General features: G+C 54.0%; 2 protein-coding genes and 1 pseudogene across 4 annotated transcripts; 2 read left to right on the top strand and 1 right to left on the bottom strand.

Annotated features, from left to right (window-relative positions):
* The first annotated feature begins 5,706 nt into the window (after positions 1–5,706).
* On the top strand, positions 5,707–9,177 carry SNX22 (sorting nexin 22). 3 transcript variants are annotated; one of them, XM_037054103.1, is made up of 7 exons: positions 5,707–5,841; positions 6,191–6,274; positions 6,699–6,803; positions 7,310–7,404; positions 7,751–7,783; positions 8,021–8,088; positions 8,340–9,177. In XM_037054103.1, exons 1-7 carry the CDS (start codon positions 5,767–5,769, stop codon positions 8,459–8,461), a joined length of 582 nt encoding a protein of 193 aa, XP_036909998.1. In that variant the 5' UTR covers positions 5,707–5,766; the 3' UTR covers positions 8,462–9,177. The 3 variants fall into 3 exon arrangements, with proteins under 3 accessions (XP_036909998.1, XP_036909999.1, XP_036910000.1); XM_037054104.1 differs by lacking the exon at positions 7,751–7,783; XM_037054105.1 differs by lacking the exon at positions 6,191–6,274.
* On the bottom strand, positions 8,940–16,503 carry PPIB (peptidylprolyl isomerase B). The gene is made up of 5 exons (XM_037054102.1): positions 16,270–16,503; positions 15,484–15,597; positions 13,087–13,180; positions 10,072–10,256; positions 8,940–9,257 (listed from the first exon to the last, which is right to left on the bottom strand). The coding sequence occupies exons 1-5, from the start codon at positions 16,486–16,488 to the stop codon at positions 9,135–9,137; spliced, it is 735 nt and encodes a 244-aa protein (XP_036909997.1). The 5' UTR covers positions 16,489–16,503; the 3' UTR covers positions 8,940–9,134.
* Positions 14,164–15,124, top strand: LOC118992466 (WW domain-binding protein 1-like; annotated as a pseudogene).
* Positions 16,504–17,845: the final 1,342 nt, after the last annotated feature.

Consider the following 17,845-nt stretch of genomic DNA (forward strand, 5'->3'; position numbering starts at 1 on the left):
GCCAGCCCACCCTGAGCCAAACTTTCCTTTCGGGGTTGGGCTCAGGCAGATGCTTGTCAGAGGTGCCTTCCCAACACAGCCTCTCCAAAGCCTTCTCCGCATTCCTCAGTGTCCTCATCTGTGACATGGAGTCTGGACCAGCTCAATACCTTCAAATGTTTTAGCAGCAGAACTACTTTTTAGACATCTACAGCATGACTTCCACCAAAATGGAGGCATAGGTGGAAACACTGTGCCTTCTCCCACAAACAAGTTTGAACACAACAAAGGTTTGGAGAACAAAGACACAGCCACAAAACAGAAAATTGAATTATACAGAAGTCCGACAACTACTAACCGTTCAACCAGGACAGTAAGAGGGGCGGAGCCAGCAGCGGAGCAGGGTCAGGCAGGAAAGATCCTCTGACCTAGGCGCGCAAGTGGCCCGGACCCAGGGTGTGGGGCAGACTGACTGTGGTCGCACATTCGAGCACAGTGAGACGGACCACGCAGACCCCAGCGGGCGAGGGCTGACGGCGGTGGCACACTCGAGTGCAGTGGGACGAAATGTGTGGGCCCGGTGACGGTGGCAGCTGCCGCACCTGTGGGGGCCACGGCAGGAGGTGGCAGACTGGACGCCATTGCTCCTCTTTGACCCCGCCCCCACGTACAGCGTCATAACCCAGCGACTGAGCTGCCCTGCTCTGGTGAAGACCTAGGGCTCCAATCCTGCTACATAACAGGCACGAAAAGCCCAAAAGATGGCACAAGAAGAACTCAAAGTCCCAGAGCTGATAACTCTAAGCGACCGAGAAATTGCCAGCCTCTCAGAAGCACAATTCAAGACACTGTTTATCAGGATGCTCACAGAACTGGTTGATTATAGTCACAAATTAGAGGAACATATGAAGGCTAAACTAATTGAAATGAAGGGAGATGTCCAGGAAACCAAGAGCGATGGAAAGGAAACTGGAACTCAAATCAACAGAATGGACCAGAAGGAAGAACAAAACATCCAACCATAAAGGAATGAAGAAATGAGAATTCAAAAAAATGAGAGGCTTAGGAACCTCCAGGACATCTTCAAACATTCCAACATCCAGATTATAGGAGTACCAGAAGGGGAAAAGAAACAGCCACGAGTAGAAAACTTATTTGAACAAATAATAAAGGAGAACTTCCCCAGTCTGGCAAAGGAAATAGACTTCCAGGAAATCCAGGAAGCTCAGAGAGTGCCAAAGAAGTTGGACCCAAGAAGGAACACACCAAGGCACATCATAATTACATTAGCCAAGACCAAAATGAAGGAGAGAATCCTAGAAGCAGCAAGGGATAAGGGGACAGTCACCTACAAAGGAGTACCCATCAGACTGTCAGCGGATTTCTCAAAAGAGACCTTACAGGCAAGAAGGGGCTGGAAAGAAGTATTCCAAGTCATGAAATCCAAAGACCTACAGCCAAGATTGCTTTATCCAGCAAAACTTTCATTTAGAATGGAAGGACAGATAAAGTGCTTCTCAGATAAGGTCAAGTTCAAGGAGTTCATCATCACCAAGCCCTTATTATATGAAATGCTAAAGGGACTTATATAAGAAAAAGAAGATGAAAAATATGAACAGTGAAAGGACAGCACACTCACAGTTATTAACAACCACACCTAAAACAAAAGCAAACCAAGAGGACAGCTATATCAGTAGTGGAACCATAGAAATGAAGAACACATGGAGGGTTAACAACAGGGAAGTGGGAGGAGAAGGGGGGAGAAGGTATAAAAAATAGCATAGACAGTAGGTAGAAAATAGATAGGGGGGAGGGCAAGAACAGTGGGGGAATATGGAATCTAAAGAACTTGAGACATGTGGTTATAAACTAAGGGGGGGGAGAATGGTGGGGGAGGGAGTGTGTGGGTGGAGGGGAATGAAGGGGGGGAATAGAACAACTGTAATGGTATAATCAATAAAATATATTTTTTAAAAAATGGAAAAAATAGACATCTACACCAAAGCCCGATATTTAAAACAAAACTATTCTTTCATTGTTATTATTATATTATTTCAAATTTATAAGATATACAATACTTATTTAAAAGGCAAGCAGTAAGTACTCTGAGGCTATTAGAATTAACAGGACAATTGCTAATTTACACCAACTTCTGCTTCCAATTTATTCTTTCACATTGTTTTGGTTGCACAATATTGAGAAAATCCGGAAAATCCTGATCACAGAGACAGTAGTGAAATAATTAGTAGTTTCTTTTTTAAGCTAACTTTGCAATTTCAGGATACTGAAAGAGGAATAGTCTAGTTTGTTTTTACTGTTGAAAGTTGAGTCAGTGACAATATATAGAAAGAATCACGTAATTGCTAATATCCCACAGTTTTGGCCTACGGAACACCAAATTCATATAATTCAGTGAAATCATAAGAACTAACATTCATTACTGGGTGCCAGGCCGCACGTGACACACTTGAGAAGCATGGCGTCAGTTAACACGCACAGTTCTCCCTGTGTCCGGATGAGAACCCAGAGGCATAGGGATTGTCCAGGGTTGCCCAGGTGGCCAGAGCCAGCCTGGGAGGAGCAGGCCACACCCAGCCTTGCTCAGGCTCCCCGGCGGCTGGGTCCCCTCTGGGCCAATCCACCTCTGGCCACCTGCCCGGAGAAAAGAATCCAGCCTCTGTGCCCAGCAGCACTGCCAGCCCAAGGCACCGGAGCCGTTTGTTTTCTTAACAGGGTTAATCAAACCTCCAGGGCAGCAAAAGTGGTGTCAGTGAGCAGGGCTTTGTGTGATGGCAGCAGGAGGGCCAGGGCCTGAGCAGGGGCCCAGGACCAGAGATCCAGTCCCCTCCCTCCCACGGGGGGCCAGTCAGGTGAGATGCCTACACCCCCAGCCACTCCTGCCCTCTGCTTGGCCTTGGTCCACACCCCCGGGCTCCAAATCTGCCCAAGGCAGTTCCCTGACAGGGCATCTGTGGGAGTCCCTGTGGTCCCCAACCAGCAGAGGCAGTGTCACCACGCTACTTGGAGGCTCCAGGCCAGGCCTGTGCGTCCAGAAAACAGGTCAGGCCCCCCCCCCCTCCGAGATTGACAGGCCACGTTATTGTTAGTGGCACTTGCCCAAGTGGGAGAGCCACCACTCCACATATGATCCTATCTAAAAACGCCTGGACAAGGAAATGTGACCAGCCAGCACCTCTGACCAACTTTCACCCAGAAATTTGGACATTAAATCCATATGTCAGAGATTGATAGGGAAAAGACAAGGATTTGCCCAGGGAAACAACTTGTAAATCTGGAAGGCACTCTGAAGGGCCCCACATCTGTCACACCACCTCGGACTTGGCTTGGTGCTCTCGCCTGGTGCTGGCCGAGGCTTCACGTGCGCGGAACATTAACCTTGGCTCTGACTGGTAACCGCTTTGTGGTGTCCAGCAACTCCTTTTAGGAAACTATTTTCTAAAGCTTGTTCTCTGTCCTCAAAGACATCTTAAGTGGATCTGGTTTTCCTTCATTAATTTTCACCCGGGCACCATGGAAGGCTGTGGAATTTCATAAGTCATTCATATCTAATCTCCCTGTGTAACTAATAATGAAAACCCATTGATATGCAGCTTCTCAGGAACACTGGAAAATTAAGCAAATATCGAGGTGGACAACACACCATCTAAAGAGAGAAAGAGAGGGGAGAGGGGCCCGACACTGAAGGTGTGAAGAGCATTCCTGTAGTTATGCCTTTGCTTGCCTCCCCTCCAGAACGCTGGTAACCCCTGCTGCCTTCCTGCCTCTCTCCCAGGCCTTTCCCCAACACCCCACTTCCCCCATGCATTCACACGGTCTTCCAGACAAGTGTTTTTTGAGCATCTGCTTCATACCTGGCACCATGGCGGCAACTACTGGCAAGACAGACCAGGTCCCTGGCCTGATGGCGCTGAGTCTGGGGCAGAGTCCCGGAACCCAGGGAGATGCCTGATAAACAGTAACTGCGTTTGGGAATTGACAAGGTGACATGCTAAGGTGATTAGGAAGGAAGGAAGGCCTCTTTGAAGAGGTGAGTTTTAGGCTAAGAACTGGAAGTGTTAGGCTAAATCCATCACAGGAAGAGTCAGTACAAAGGCCCTGAGGCAGGAAAGAAGAGCTCATCGGGTCTGGGGAACTGGAAGAAAGTCTGTGTGTCTGGAGCCTGGTGCCCAGGTTTTAAGCAGGTGCCTTGGTGACAGCCAGCGCTGCTCGGTGGGGAATGGACTTTGTATGGAGGGAGGCCCTCAAAAACAGAGTGATTCATTTGGAGACTAGCAGTTTTCTAGGTGGTAGATATACAGGCAGAGGGGTAAAATCACTAGGACAGACAACCAAGAAGTGTAGAAGTTGGGGAGGTCCCAGGAGGGGACTCCTGGACAGCAGGACAAGCAGGGCAGGGTCCCTGAATGATGGGGGCCCTAGTGTGTAAGGCAGGAAATGAAACCCCAGCACTTCTCCTCGTGGTGGGTCGTTTCCCTTCCAGGGAGTTTCAGCTTCTTGATTCTAGGGCCCTTGTGAGATTGGAATTTGGGGGGAAAGTGTGAAAAATACTGTTGGTGAGCCTTGCTTTTTTCCCTTGGGGTTCATCTCTCAGCCTCTGTAAAGAGCAGAGCTGGGAACAGAGGGTTTCTGCTCAGCTAGGAAGCACCTCTGTGCCCACAGGGTGGAGCGAGTCAGTCGTCCCCCAGCCTCACCCCGAGACAGGTACTCCACTTCCTCCTTTCCACCACAGGCCTCCTGCTAGGTGTGAGCTCTTGCAGACTGGGCCTCCTCTCCCTCCACCACGCACCCAGGCCTTTGGGGGGAAGTCAGTGGAGTGGACTCTGCGGAATGACTGAGGGGTGGGAGGCTGAGAGTGGGGAGGAACAGAGACCCTTTCTAGCACAGGCAGTGAGAGAGCTATGGATGAAATCCTGCCGCACACCCAGGAAGACCCTGCCCAGAGGGGCGGGCAAGAGCAGCCTAGTACCACCTCGCACAGACCCTCTTCCCTGTCTTTTGCCCTGTACACCCACACTGCTCATCTACGCCTCCAGGAGAAACCCACAGGCGACCATTTCTCAACACCGACTCTGCCACGGGCTTAACGGGGGATCAATTTTCATACACTATCCCGGGGGAGGCATATTATTCTAATTTTACAGATGAGCACAGGTCTATGCAGTTTGGGGAAATCCAAGCTGTTTGACCCCCAAAGCAGAGCCTAGGTCCCTAAACTGCCTCTTCCCAGCAAACTGGGCCTGAAGCAGGTTGAATGGATTAAACAAACACACGAACACACAGAGAGGAACACACAGAGAGAAACACCCACGAACGCACACACACCAAAATGAAACAATGAATGAATGGATGAATGGGCGGATGGGCTTGTGGATGCGGGGGTCGGGGGATATCAAAACCAGATGGGATCGAAGCGTGGCCGCTGTCACGGGGTCCAGGTTGAAGGTGGAGGGAAAGGGGTTGGGGACAACCTGGTCCCAGGAATGGGTGTGAGGCCCCCAAAGCGAATGTTGACAAATGCACACCTCTCCGCCAAAGGGCGTCCCCCGGCCTCGCAGCAGCAGCTCCTGGGGCGGTGGGGGGGAGGGGTGGTGGGCGATTCCCTGCTGGGACCTAATCTGCCCCCGGCAAGACCCGGCGCCCGAGGGAACGCCCCGGGGCGGGGCCATCTGGGGCCGGGCGGGGCCAGCCGGCCGCGGACTCGGCGCCTCACGGGGGGAATTACGGCTGCGATCTTCGCGCGAGGAGGGGCGAAAGGCTGGAGCGCGGATGCTGCAAGTTCACGTCCCGTCCGTGGGGCCGGAGGCCGAGGCGCCCAGGCAGAGCCCCGAGAAAGGCCACATGGTGAGTGGGGGCAATGGATGTGAAGGGGCGCGGGGACCCGCGGGATTTCTCCGCGCCGAGCGTAGTGGGGGCCCCTCTTCCTGGGCCAGGCCGTCGGGGGACAGTCTGCCGAGGGTCGCGGGACGCTTGGACTTGCCAGCCCTGGGGACGGCGGTCCAGGCTCTTGAGGGACTGCGCGGAGTGGAGGGCCGGTCCGCCCGGCCCCGCTCGGGAGAGCCCGGGGAACGCGGCGGGGTCTCCGGGGAGTGGCGGCGCTCCGAGGCCGGTTTGTGCCTTTAAGCGCGGGAGGGTGTGCGGTCGCCCGGCGCCCGGCCTCACGCGCACCCGTCTGCCCGCGCCCGCCCGGCAGGTGTTCCGAGTGGAGGTGCAGTACCGCGGGCGCAGACACACCGTGCCGAGGCGCTACAGCGAGTTCCACGCGCTGCACAAGCGGGTGAGGCGGCGCCCCAGACCGACTGACCGACCGACCGACCCCGGCCGGGCTCCGGACCAGACTGGGAGGCGGCAGACGAGCTGCGGCCCCCGCCCCTGTCTCCCTCGTAATCACCTGAGGCCCTGGAGGGCTCAGGTCTTGGGCACTGACGTCTCTACGGGCTGCGAGGTGGACACGGAGGGGCAGGTCTCAGCCGGTTCTGTCCAAGACCCTGCGCTGCAGGCTCACCCTCGGGCGTCTGCGGCTGTTGAGGCCTCTTGCCCCTGCCCCAGCCACACTCGCCCGGTCGGTCCTAGAGCAGAGCCTTAAGTTTGGGGGTGGCGAGGGGCGGGGTGGGGAGACAGGGGAGGGCACTTACTAGGGTGAAGTGAACTTAAGGGCTCAGTCGGGACACTGTGATCGCACCATGGTAACCTCCTGGCAGATCAAGAAACTGTACAAAGTGCCCGAATTCCCCTCGAAACGCCTGCCCAACTGGAGGGTGAGAGGATTGGAGCACCGACGGCAGGGCTTGGAGGCCTATATCCAGGTGGGCATGGGTCTCCCTCTGCTGCTGCCCGCCCCACCCCCCACCAGCCTGCTGGACTAGAGGTGTGACCCAGAGAGGTGTGGGGCCATGGGGTGAAGTGGGATGCAAGTCGTGGGCATGACTTTTCCTACCCTAAGCCTTAATTTTTCCAAACAGTAATTTCAGAATTAATTCAATTCGATTGCATTTAACTTTCATTGAACTGGGACCACCAGCCTTCTGGTTCCCAAGCAAGTGGCCCCAGTTCGATGCTAGTTCCTTCCCCCTCCAGGGTGAATCCCTGCACTGACCTCATGAGGAGGCTGCCGGGCAGGGTCGGGCAGGGACCCTTTCCCTCCTCCCCACACAGCGATGCCAGAGTACAGGCCAGGTAGCTTCCCGGGCACGTACCCAGTGCTCTTGAACTTTGTATTCATTTTGGCAGGCCCCTGTGTTTTCATCTTGCCCTGGGCTCTGTGCATCACATAGCTGGGTCTGATACGGGCTTCCCCTGTCCTCCTCTGCAGGGCGTCTTGTACCTGAACCCCGATGTTCCCAAGGAGCTCCTGGAATTCCTGAATCTTCGGCACTTCCCCACAGATCCCAAAGCCAGCAGCTGGGGGTGAGCACCTCTAGGGGCCATGGCTGGGCATGAAAGGGAACCCAGTGTTGGGGAGAAGGGACTCTGCAGCAAGCAGGTGAAGGTTTCAGCCCTGTTGCTTTCACATCTGCCCGACCTGAGCCTGGTTCTTTCACCTTGAGACATGACCACCCTCGTCAGCTTTCCTGACCCTGGTGGAGGGGCTGTTTGTATAGCTGTGGCTACCCCAACCACCTCCGGAACTAAGCTCGTTACAAATAGAAGCAGTGGCCCCCTGGGAGGTGAAGTTCTGGTCTTCCGTGTCTCCACCCTTTCCTCATGCTCCCCTGGGCACCCCCAAGTAGCTCACATTCTTTCTTTTTTTCAGAGCCCTGGGGGAGTTCCTGCCTAATGACAGCAGGCAAGTTAAAGCCCCTTCGTGCACCTGCTGCCCCCTGGTGGCCATAGGCCAGGAGGGTGGTCTGCAGTTTTTCTTACCCCTCCTACTGGTCCAGGTTTTCCTGTTGGTGACCCCTCCCCCCAAGACCAATGCCCGCTCATTTTTCCTGGTGGGTTGTTATCATCTCAGTTCCTAGTCTCTACCCAATAGGAGACTTTGCCCCACCTCACCCTCACTGCTCCACCCTTTTCCTCCTAGCTTGCAGCTGCACCATCAGCCTGTCATCGGCTTCTGCAGGGATCCCTACAGCTGCATCTCATCCCCAGGTGAGGGCGTGCCTGACCTATAACCCACATTTAGGGCCCAGCGAGCAGGATGGGAGTGGGGGTGAACCTGCCATTTCTCAGCTTCCAGGATCCCTAGGCACTGTGTCCCTCCTACTGCCCTCCTTTGGGACCACACCTGTTCTGCTGCTCCTGTGCCTCAGTAGAGGGAGGGCCTCAGGGAGCTGCAAGCCTGAGGCCAGGGCCATCCCACACCACCTCTTCCCCTTCCTCTGGTTTCCCTCCCACCCCAGAGCCTCTGCCCAATGTCGTGGTAAATGGCGTGCTCCAGGGCTTCTACGGCTTCTGCACCAGCTCAGTGGATGCCCACCCAGAGGCTCCCAGTCTTCCTGCACCATGGCCACCGATGCCCTGACCAGCCCAGAGGCCTTTGGACTACCTGCCAGGACAGTCACATGCCTCAGTCTTGTGCACCCCATAAGAGACATGGGTTGGGTCCTCCTTGGCCTGGACTCAGGTCTGACCCACCCCGGGGTCAGCACTAGTAGCTGGGATGACAGTCCTGCAGGCTTACAGCCCTGAGGCCAGGGCAGGGACAACAGAGGATAAGGATAAAGGGAAGAGTTAATTTAGGGGCAGGCCACAAAAAGGCACAGGTGTATTTCTTCAACTACACCAGCAGGGGGCAAGCAAAGTGAGGCATAATAGCTGGCAATTTAGAAGCAAGCAAAAGCTGGACAGTTTGTGAGTAGCGCCTTCAGAGGGTTCAGGCCAGAGCCCAAGAAAAGGACGATCGCCTGCTGCCACAGGCATCCCTGTAGACTTGGGCAGAGGTGTTGCAGGCCCAAAAACCTGGTACATACACAGGTTACATATTTTTAAAAAATACCACCTTTTTTTTAATTGGTCAGTGTTGGTAGGAGTCTGTTACAAAACTGGCCCTGTGGAATGTGAGGGGCGGGGTCCACTCTGTCAGATATCAGCGCCAGGGCCATCGAGGCTTGGAGCCCTGTGGTGGGCTGGCTTCACCCCCCCAAGAGAGGGCAACGGGGCCAAACAGTTGCTCAGAGGGAAGAGGTCCCTGGGGCCTACTCCTTGGCAATGGCGAAGGGCTTTTCCACCTCGATCTTTCCACAGTCTGCAACAATCACATCCTTCAGGGGCTTGTCTCGCCCATCTGTCTTGGTGCTCTCCACCTTCCGCACCACCTCCTGGGAAGGGAAGGCACAAACAAGGAGGCACGGTGGGTCAGGAGTCCACCACTCACAGCAGACAGGCCCCAGCACATGGCCGGGGGGCGGGGGGGGGGCTGAGATCCCCACAGGACAAACAGCCTACAAACCCTGAGGCACCAATATCCTAACAGAATCACAGCCAGGTGCCAGTCCAGAGCAGTGAAAACCCAGCTGTGAGTAGAGGATGCAGCAGTTTGATGCTCTGAAGTATAACCCAGATTGGGCAAAGGGTGAGAAGGAGGAAGAGGGTGGCTGGGAAGTGGGTACCAAGTGCCCTGTACACCTCAGGTGCTGTGCAACACACTGCATTCTGAGGGAGAAAACGGAGGTCTCCACAGTGGTGCGGCCTCAACAAGGCCTGGCCGGCCTCTGCCTGGGGCCTGGGGGCCTGCAGGACATGGGGACACAGAGAGGCCAGCTGTGTATTCTGAAGTCCCCCCCAGGTTTGCAGACATGAACAATGGTCTGAATCTGTGGGCTCCCTTATGGGAAAGGGATAAAATACNCACACTGCATTCTGAGGGAGAAAACGGAGGTCTCCACAGTGGTGCGGCCTCAACAAGGCCTGGCCGGCCTCTGCCTGGGGCCTGGGGGCCTGCAGGACATGGGGACACAGAGAGGCCAGCTGTGTATTCTGAAGTCCCCCCCCAGGTTTGCAGACATGAACAATGGTCTGAATCTGTGGGCTCCCTTATGGGAAAGGGATAAAATACAGGGGGCCCTGGCCCCCAAGGTCTGTCACATCCCCGGTAATGGTTGCCAAGGTTGAACCCCCATCTCCGAAACTCACCATGCCCTCCAGAACTTTGCCAAACACTACATGCTTGCCATCCAGCCAGGATGTCTTGACTGTCGTGATAAAGAACTGGGAACCATTGGTGTCTTTGCCAGCGTTGGCCATGCTCACCCAGCCGGGCCCATAGTGTTTTAGCTTGAAGTTCTCATCGGGGAAGCGCTCACCGTAGATGCTCTTACCTGGGAATGCACAGAGCAGGTCAGGGGAACTGGGCTGGCATAGACCACGCTGATCTTTGACCTGAGGGTACCAGGGTCTCAGCCTGCCCTGTGGCAGCCCAGGCTCAAGCGGAGTGCATGGGCTTATGGGCTGTTCCTGTCCTCCGCTCTGGCCTTTGGGGCCAGACTGTGCTGACAGGCTGGGCTGCTTCAGGGAACAACTCATGTGATGGGTTACTTGGAGAACATAGTTTATGGCTTTTAAATAAGGCACATACTAAAGACCGGTGTTGGCGAAGGCCCAAGAAGCCTGTCTCTGAGGGATTTTGGTGGAGAGAGGTGCTGTGTAGGATGCAGGGGTGGGGGAAGGGGTAAGAACCCTCTAGAAAGGAGGAATGTTGTGGCTGACTAGCTTTGCTTCCTCAGAGCAAAAGATGCTGAGGTAGCTGCCATTTGGGTTCTGGAAAGTCAAGAATGGTTTCTTGTCAACGAATGAACAGAAAATAAAAGGTGACAATGAATGGCAGCTGTGTCAGTGTCCCTCCATAAGGGGGGAGCCCGGGCCAGGGTACAGGAAAAGGAGCCAAGAGCAGACACAGTTTCAGAGACCCTGACATACAGGGAAACACTGCCTCCTTTCTGTCTCCTAGAGATCAACACTGAACTAGTGAACTGGCAGCCGTGAGAAACCCAGCAATGAAGAATTAATTTTCATTTTGTTTTACTAGACACCTTCTAAAACCTTTTCTCCCCCATTAGTACACTTAGTTTCACCCTTCGGTTGCACAGAGCAGAACCAGGTTGGGAAGTTTCCTAGACTGACGCTAATCAGGGACGGGCTTCTGTCCTCGACAGAAGCAAGTGGGGAAACACTGAAAACCAAGAATTTCTAGACTCTGGCTGGTAGGGGGTCCCGGCATGTGCCCCCTTCTCAATCCCACACTGGAAGACACCAATCTGTCCCACCGCCGTGCACCGGCTCCTGGCTGGCTGCCGACTGATCCTCTCCGTGTGAGAATCTCTGTAAATCTCAACCTGCTGCAGGGTTTTATTACCGACACCCAGACAATCCCCAAATCCACATCGTTGGCTCCAGTCACTGTCCCAAGCAAGACGGCAAGGAGCTCCAAACTTAAAGGGATGGTGCTTCAGGTTAAACTCCACATACATCGTCATGCCTCCCAATGGACCTCAGCTGCTCCTCCACCAGCACTCCCGTGACACTGTGGCCCCCACCCTGGTCACGTGCTCTTTCTTCCTTGCCATTCCTGTTGCCCCCACGGCAGTAAGGGCTGCTGCTCAAAGCGGTGACAGCACCTGACACCCTACACACAAGAAACCCCACCCGATGGGGCAGGAGCTACTTCAAAGACGAAGAAACTGAGGCACAGAGAGGTTAGAGGGACCCCAGCGAGGAAGCAGCCAGGCTGCAACTCCAACCAAGGGGGTCTGGCCCTCACATCTCTGCTCTTTCCCACCAGGCCGTCTAGTCCTGGGGCTCCAGCCCCCATCACCCTACCCAGGCACAGCTACACCGGTCCCTTCACTGGTCTGCCTGCCTGCTTCCACATCCTGAATCTTGCCACCGAATTATTTTTCTTCAAACTTCTTTGTGGCTGGGTCTTCCCTCCCAGTTTTTACAGGACCCTCACTCCATGTAGGACAAAGCAGCGCACTCTGTTCCCCCGACCCCACTGTGGCCAAGTTCCCGCCGCAGAACAGTGGGGCTCACATCACCATCGTGCCTCTTCTCTGGCCGTTCCCACTCCCCCAGCCAGGACCCCGCTCAAATCTCTCCTCACACTGGCCAGGCCGTTTCCGAGCACCTTGGCCCCATGCCATTCCTCTGCTTGTCAGCCCTTGGCAACAGCTGACCTCACTCAGCACGCACTTGACCTGCCAGTCAAGGTCTCACCCTACCCTCACAGCACCTGTGGCTCTGACCACTCTTTATACAGGAGGACAGGCCTAAAAGACTCACTTGCAAGTTCACAAAGCAAGAGGGTGGCAGACACCAGGCCACACCCGGCTGTGTCTGCCTCCACGACCACCGTGCTTTGGGTCGTGTCTGCTGTGCCTTCCTCCTCCACTGCCACTGCCGCTGCCACTACTTGCGTCGTGCATCGTATGATGCCTGCCTAGTGTTTCCTCCTAGTTCAGCCCACCCACGTGATCACAGGAGGGCAGAGCCCGAGTCCTAGAGGCTTTAGCACAGCCGATGCGAGTGTTCAGGGAGCAGAGTGAAAGGGAGTCGCCCCACCACTGGTGGTTGTGTCCTCAGCATCCGCCAGAGCCCGGCCCAGTAAGAACTCATCAATGCGGGAGCTGCAGGTGTAGTCGAGGGAAGAGCAGGCTACACACCCAAGCATGGGGAGGCCTGTGGGTTAGTCCAGGGTGGCTGCCTGCCTGTCCTATGTTCACAAGTAATGCAGAGGGGAGACTTGGTCAGCTCTGGCCAAGTGGCCTCTCGTGGGAGATTACCGAGAAAAGCAACTTCTCCCACCCCCACTGGGGCTTCCACGGTCGCCCACATAGGCATTGCACGCCTGACCTGGAATCAGCTACCCATGTGCTTCACTCTGCCCCCCTTCCGCCATGAGGTACTGCAAGAAGTCACCAGGGCTGCAGGCCTGGCCCAGCAAGTCTGCCAGCTGGGTGAATCCTCTCATGTCCACCTGACCCCCATTACTCCCTCCTCTTAGTCCTGGGCTCCGTGTACTAAGAAGGTGGCAGCTGGTCTCCACGCAGATGATAGGCCTGCCTCCAGAGCTGAGGAAGAGGCCTGTCTACCCAACGGAGCCCAGCCCCCCACCTGCACTGACAGACCCCTCCGCCAGAGGGCCTGAGTTACCTCCAGTGCCATCTCCCCGAGTGAAGTCTCCACCCTGGATCATGAAGTCCTTGATCACACGATGGAATTTGCTGTTTTTGTAGCCAAATCCTTTCTAGAAAGAGGGGTGAGAAGGTGAGGAGGTGGCACAAGGCACCAGGCAGACATTAAACAGGCCCTGTAGGAACCTGGCACACAACACCTGCTCACGGGAGAGACATCATGGCAGGCCAGTGCCATCGTTCACCATGCAGAGTGAGCAGTGACCACAGGCCAGGATAGGAGCACGAGGGTCCAGGAAAGGCTAGACTGCACATTCTTTTACCTTTACACAATCCCAGGACTCTCTATAATTCTACCGTACATAACCCCTCTGCCTTTTCTTGCTCAGTTTTTCTTAGTCATAAGAACAGATGCAGCCTTGACTGATGTGGCTCAGTGGATTGAGTGCCAGCCTGCGAACCAAAGGGTTGCTGGTTCAATTCACAGTCAAGGGACATAGCTGAGTTACGGGCCAGGTTNAGGATAGGAGCACGAGGGTCCAGGAAAGGCTAGACTGCACATTCTTTTACCTTTACACAATCCCAGGACTCTCTATAATTCTACCGTACATAACCCCTCTGCCTTTTCTTGCTCAGTTTTTCTTAGTCATAAGAACAGATGCAGCCTTGACTGATGTGGCTCAGTGGATTGAGTGCCAGCCTGCGAACCAAAGGGTTGCTGGTTCGATTCCCAGTCAAGGGACATAGCTGAGTTACGGGCCAGGTTCCCAGTAGGGGATGCTTGAGAGGCAACCACACGCTGATATTTCTCTCCCTTACTAAAAATAAGTAAAATCGTAAAAAAAAAAAAAAAAAAAAAGGTTAATTGCTTAACCCAATGAACACTTGGAATATAAACTTTCGTAAAACAGGGCCCTGTTGTCTCTTTAAAACCCGGGAAACTCTGGGCCCCTTGCCCTTAAAAGAAAGCTCTGATGCAGACACCACGGACTAGTCTCCACAGACATGCTTTCTTCGGTTATTGCAATGTCTGAAATATAAATTTTCTCAAAAAGAAAAATCTAAATTTCTGGATTCAGTTTAAAAAACCCAAGATATGATAATACTGCCCAGGTGGGAGCTCTGCCTGCAGACTCAAGGTGGCGACAGCGAAGGGCGGCTGCACAGGGATCACGGCAGAGTGGGCAGGTGCGGGTAGCTGGCAGTACAGGAGGCTATGGTTTTCAGGGCGCTGTAGGTGGAGGCCTGGCTGCGCCAGCCGTGAGAATGGCCTGGGGGGTACTTTGGGTACCACAAAAGCAACTTGGGAGAGCTTGGCCCAGGAGTGAACAACCAGCCATGCCCCGTGAGAGGGGTCACTGCTGCGGGGAGACCAGCTGCTGCCCTACTCTGCACTCTGGTGGTTCTGGCTGCTCTGGATTGTCCTTGTCCTCTTTAGCTGCTGTTACTGCTTATGTCATTGACGAGCTGCAGCAACAGCAGTGGCAGTGTGAGATCCACTTGCTGGCCTACCGCCGGCCATACCATGGGGCCAGCCCTGTTCCTACCGGTTCACTGCTTGACCTTAGCCTCCTCAGCGCCTTCAACCCCCAGCCTACGAGGATGTGGTTCACCACCCGGGCATACCACCACCTCATTATTTGGTGGCCCCAGGCTCCCCCGTGACTGTTTCCAGGGAATGTCCCTCCTGCTGCTCCACCTCTAGCTGCCCTGCCCACTGCGAGGGAACAAATGTGGAAGGTGTTTCCTCCCACCACAGTGCCCCCCTCATGGGGGTGGGTTGAGCCTAGGGCAGGGGTGAACCCTGCCCTCACAACCCCCACTGTCACTATCCCTGCCTGACTGGTGACTGGGTCATCGAGCTCTGACCTTGTCCTGACTCCAGCGAGGGCGAGCCAGTCAAAGAGGCTAGGATGAGGGCCACCTGGCCAGATAGGGGGGGACCGCTGCCCTTGTGCGCTGCTTCTAGATCCCTAGATCCCATACCCCCAGTTCCTTCTGTGGGGCTGGCTTCTGGTGAGGGTATATTCCACAGGCAGTTTTGGGATGCTGGGTAAGTTACCCGCCCACTGAAAACAGCCCTGGTCCCAAGTCTTTGAGTTCTCTCTGGCTTCTCTCTGCCCTCCTAGAGTCAGTCTGCCTGAAAGGGCTGGGGTCCTAAGGAGAGAAGCCACATCTGGGGGACTGTGCCAGCTCTACCCACAGTGATGCACACACAGGAGCCTTTGATCCCACTGACGACATGAATGGCAAAAACAGAAAAAGATATGACACTGGGGTCCCCTTGCCAACAGGGCAGTCTGTCAGTGCTGGTGGCCACTGCTGAGGGCGGGCCATGCCCTGTGTTGTCTGCTGCCAGCCCTACTTGCCAACTTCACGTGGTTTGAATTGGCCTACCTCTGCTCAAGCCACTTACCTCTCCTGTAGCTAAGGCCACAAAATTATCCACTGTTTTTGGAACTGTCTTTCCAAAGAGACCTATGACCACCCGGCCTATATCTTCATCTCCAATTCGCAGGTCGAAGTACACCTGAGGAAAAAAGAGCATTCTAAACTCAGCCTCTTTAGAGGGTTCTTGCCAGGGAAAGGAGGGCCCAAGAAGCTACCCCAAGGATGGCAGAGAAAAACAGAGCATTATTCTAAGAGTAGTGTCTCCGAATCTGATATTGGTGGCGACAAAAACCCTATGAGAATCTAATGGAAATTCCAGACCCATTCCCCAGAAAATGTTTACACTCTCCTTAGACGACAGGGGAAGAACCTCCGCTCTAGATAAATAATGGGCCTAGGCTCTACAAATTCACATTTTAAAAAACACCACGCAAGTTTAAACTATACTGCTGCGCTTTGTAATCGGAAGTGGCTAAAATGTGACCTAAGTACAGAAAGAATACACAATTTGGCATTCGTGATTTTTCACCGTTTCGCCAGCACTGCAAGGTATTTGCAAATAGGCTTCTCTGAGGCTGACAGAGCAGGGACCAGCTGGGCAAACCCAGGGGCCGACTCCTGGGTCAGGGCAGGGATTTCGGGCAGGATCCGGGTCATTCTGTGATCTGAATGGGGGAAGATGATCCAGGCACCACGAGGCCACAGCCGGGACACTAGGGAGGGGCTCAGCCAAATCCGAGGACGCCCAGGCCAACCCCAGGCAGCGGACGGGGGGGCCTTGCTAGACAGGTCTCGAGAACGCAGGCCGGACCTTGACGGTGACTTTGGGTCCCTTCTTCTTTTCATCGGCCGTAGAGGGTCCTGGCAATAGAAGAAAGAAAACGGAGCCCACGATCAAGGCAGCGGCGAAAAGAACCTTCATATTCCGCTCTGAAAGGCGCAGCATCCACCAGGAGAAGCAAAACGGGTCCGGGGAGCCAAGGGCCGGAAGAAGGTGGGGGCACGACAAAGTGAGCAGAGGCGCCGCCATCGAGAGAGGCCGTGGGGGGGGGACCGTGGCTCCTGAAGGCCTCCTGAAAGGAGGTTGGCTTCATTTCCCCCCTGTGGATCGGCGACAGATAGTAGGTCCCCCTGGGGGGCGGAGCCCGACTCGCCTACCGGGCGGGCGAAGACGCGGGCTCGTGGGTGGCTGCCACGTTACTGCGGCTTCATTGGCTCTCCGGCTCCCGAAATGCCCACCCACAGGAAAAAGATCGCAGAAGGTAGTGCTCCTCAAAGAGCGCAGGGATTGGGTTTCTGAAACTACAAAACCCAGCATGCAGAGCGGCACATCACTTGGCCCTCCCTGCCTGTACGGAAGCGGAAGACTTTCGGAGGGTAGTGGCAGTCGCTTTATGTTAGGAAGTGCTTGGGTAGGGGCAGATGTTCACCATTGACCTTATTGGGCCAGTCAAGCACCAAGTTGAGTTTAAGTGTGGTAGTTTCCAAAAACTCAGGGCGCGTTTATGCTCACCCAGACTATGACCTTATACAGCCCCTGTACTTGTCGAAAAACTTGCTTAAAAACCCACTTTGTGACTTAATCCCTATTTTACCTTTCCCTTCCCTTCTGTAATCTTACTGTGCTTACCGCAGAATGAGTGCACGCTCTATTGAATACTCTAGTTTTCAACTTTCCTTTACCTGTTTTCCCAAGTAACTACATCGTGTGTGTGTGAGTGGGCAACCACACTATGTTGCACTTATTTTGGATATAGCTCCCCCAATGCTGCTGCACGGCTAAGTGATCGACAAATAATGGTTGTGATACTGAGACAACATCCCATCAGCACCGACATGGGAAATAATATGTGCAATGGCCTGAGGTTTCGTCTCCCTGTTCTAGAAAGCTTCAGAAAAGTCTGGGTAGCTGTTAGGTGCCCTCACAGAACTATTCCAGGTCTTCACACACACTTGGTGTTCCAGTCTACAACATACCTACTTCAGTAGTGTAAGTCTTACATCCCAAAGTAAATTCTTCCAAAATATGGACCTATGCATTATTAAACATTGTAAACATTAACTTTTAAAGGTTAACAGAAATTTCTGGTCTTCACAGCTCATATTATAGGTAAGCATGGCTCTTTCTATAGCTAAACTTAAGTTTGGGCTCTGCATAAGGTGCTGACCTAAGCTTAGGGTTATACATAGCCACTGGCATTAACTTGTCCTTCCTTGCACTGAAGTCACTGCATGCTGGCTGCAGGGCCTCAACAGACAGTTCGCACCTAACACAAATGACATTGGCTATTTTTAATCTTTGCACCTTAATCCAGACCACCTCAATCAGGTGGAGGTTATTCTAGATAAAACTGTTGCACTGACAAATACAATTGTCCAAACAATTC

The sequence above is a fragment of the Sturnira hondurensis genome, unplaced genomic scaffold, assembly GCF_014824575.4.
Source record: "Sturnira hondurensis isolate 20B ecotype Veracruz unplaced genomic scaffold, ASM1482457v3 Scaffold0008196, whole genome shotgun sequence".
In the NCBI taxonomy this organism is placed as follows: Eukaryota; Metazoa; Chordata; class Mammalia; order Chiroptera; family Phyllostomidae; genus Sturnira; species Sturnira hondurensis.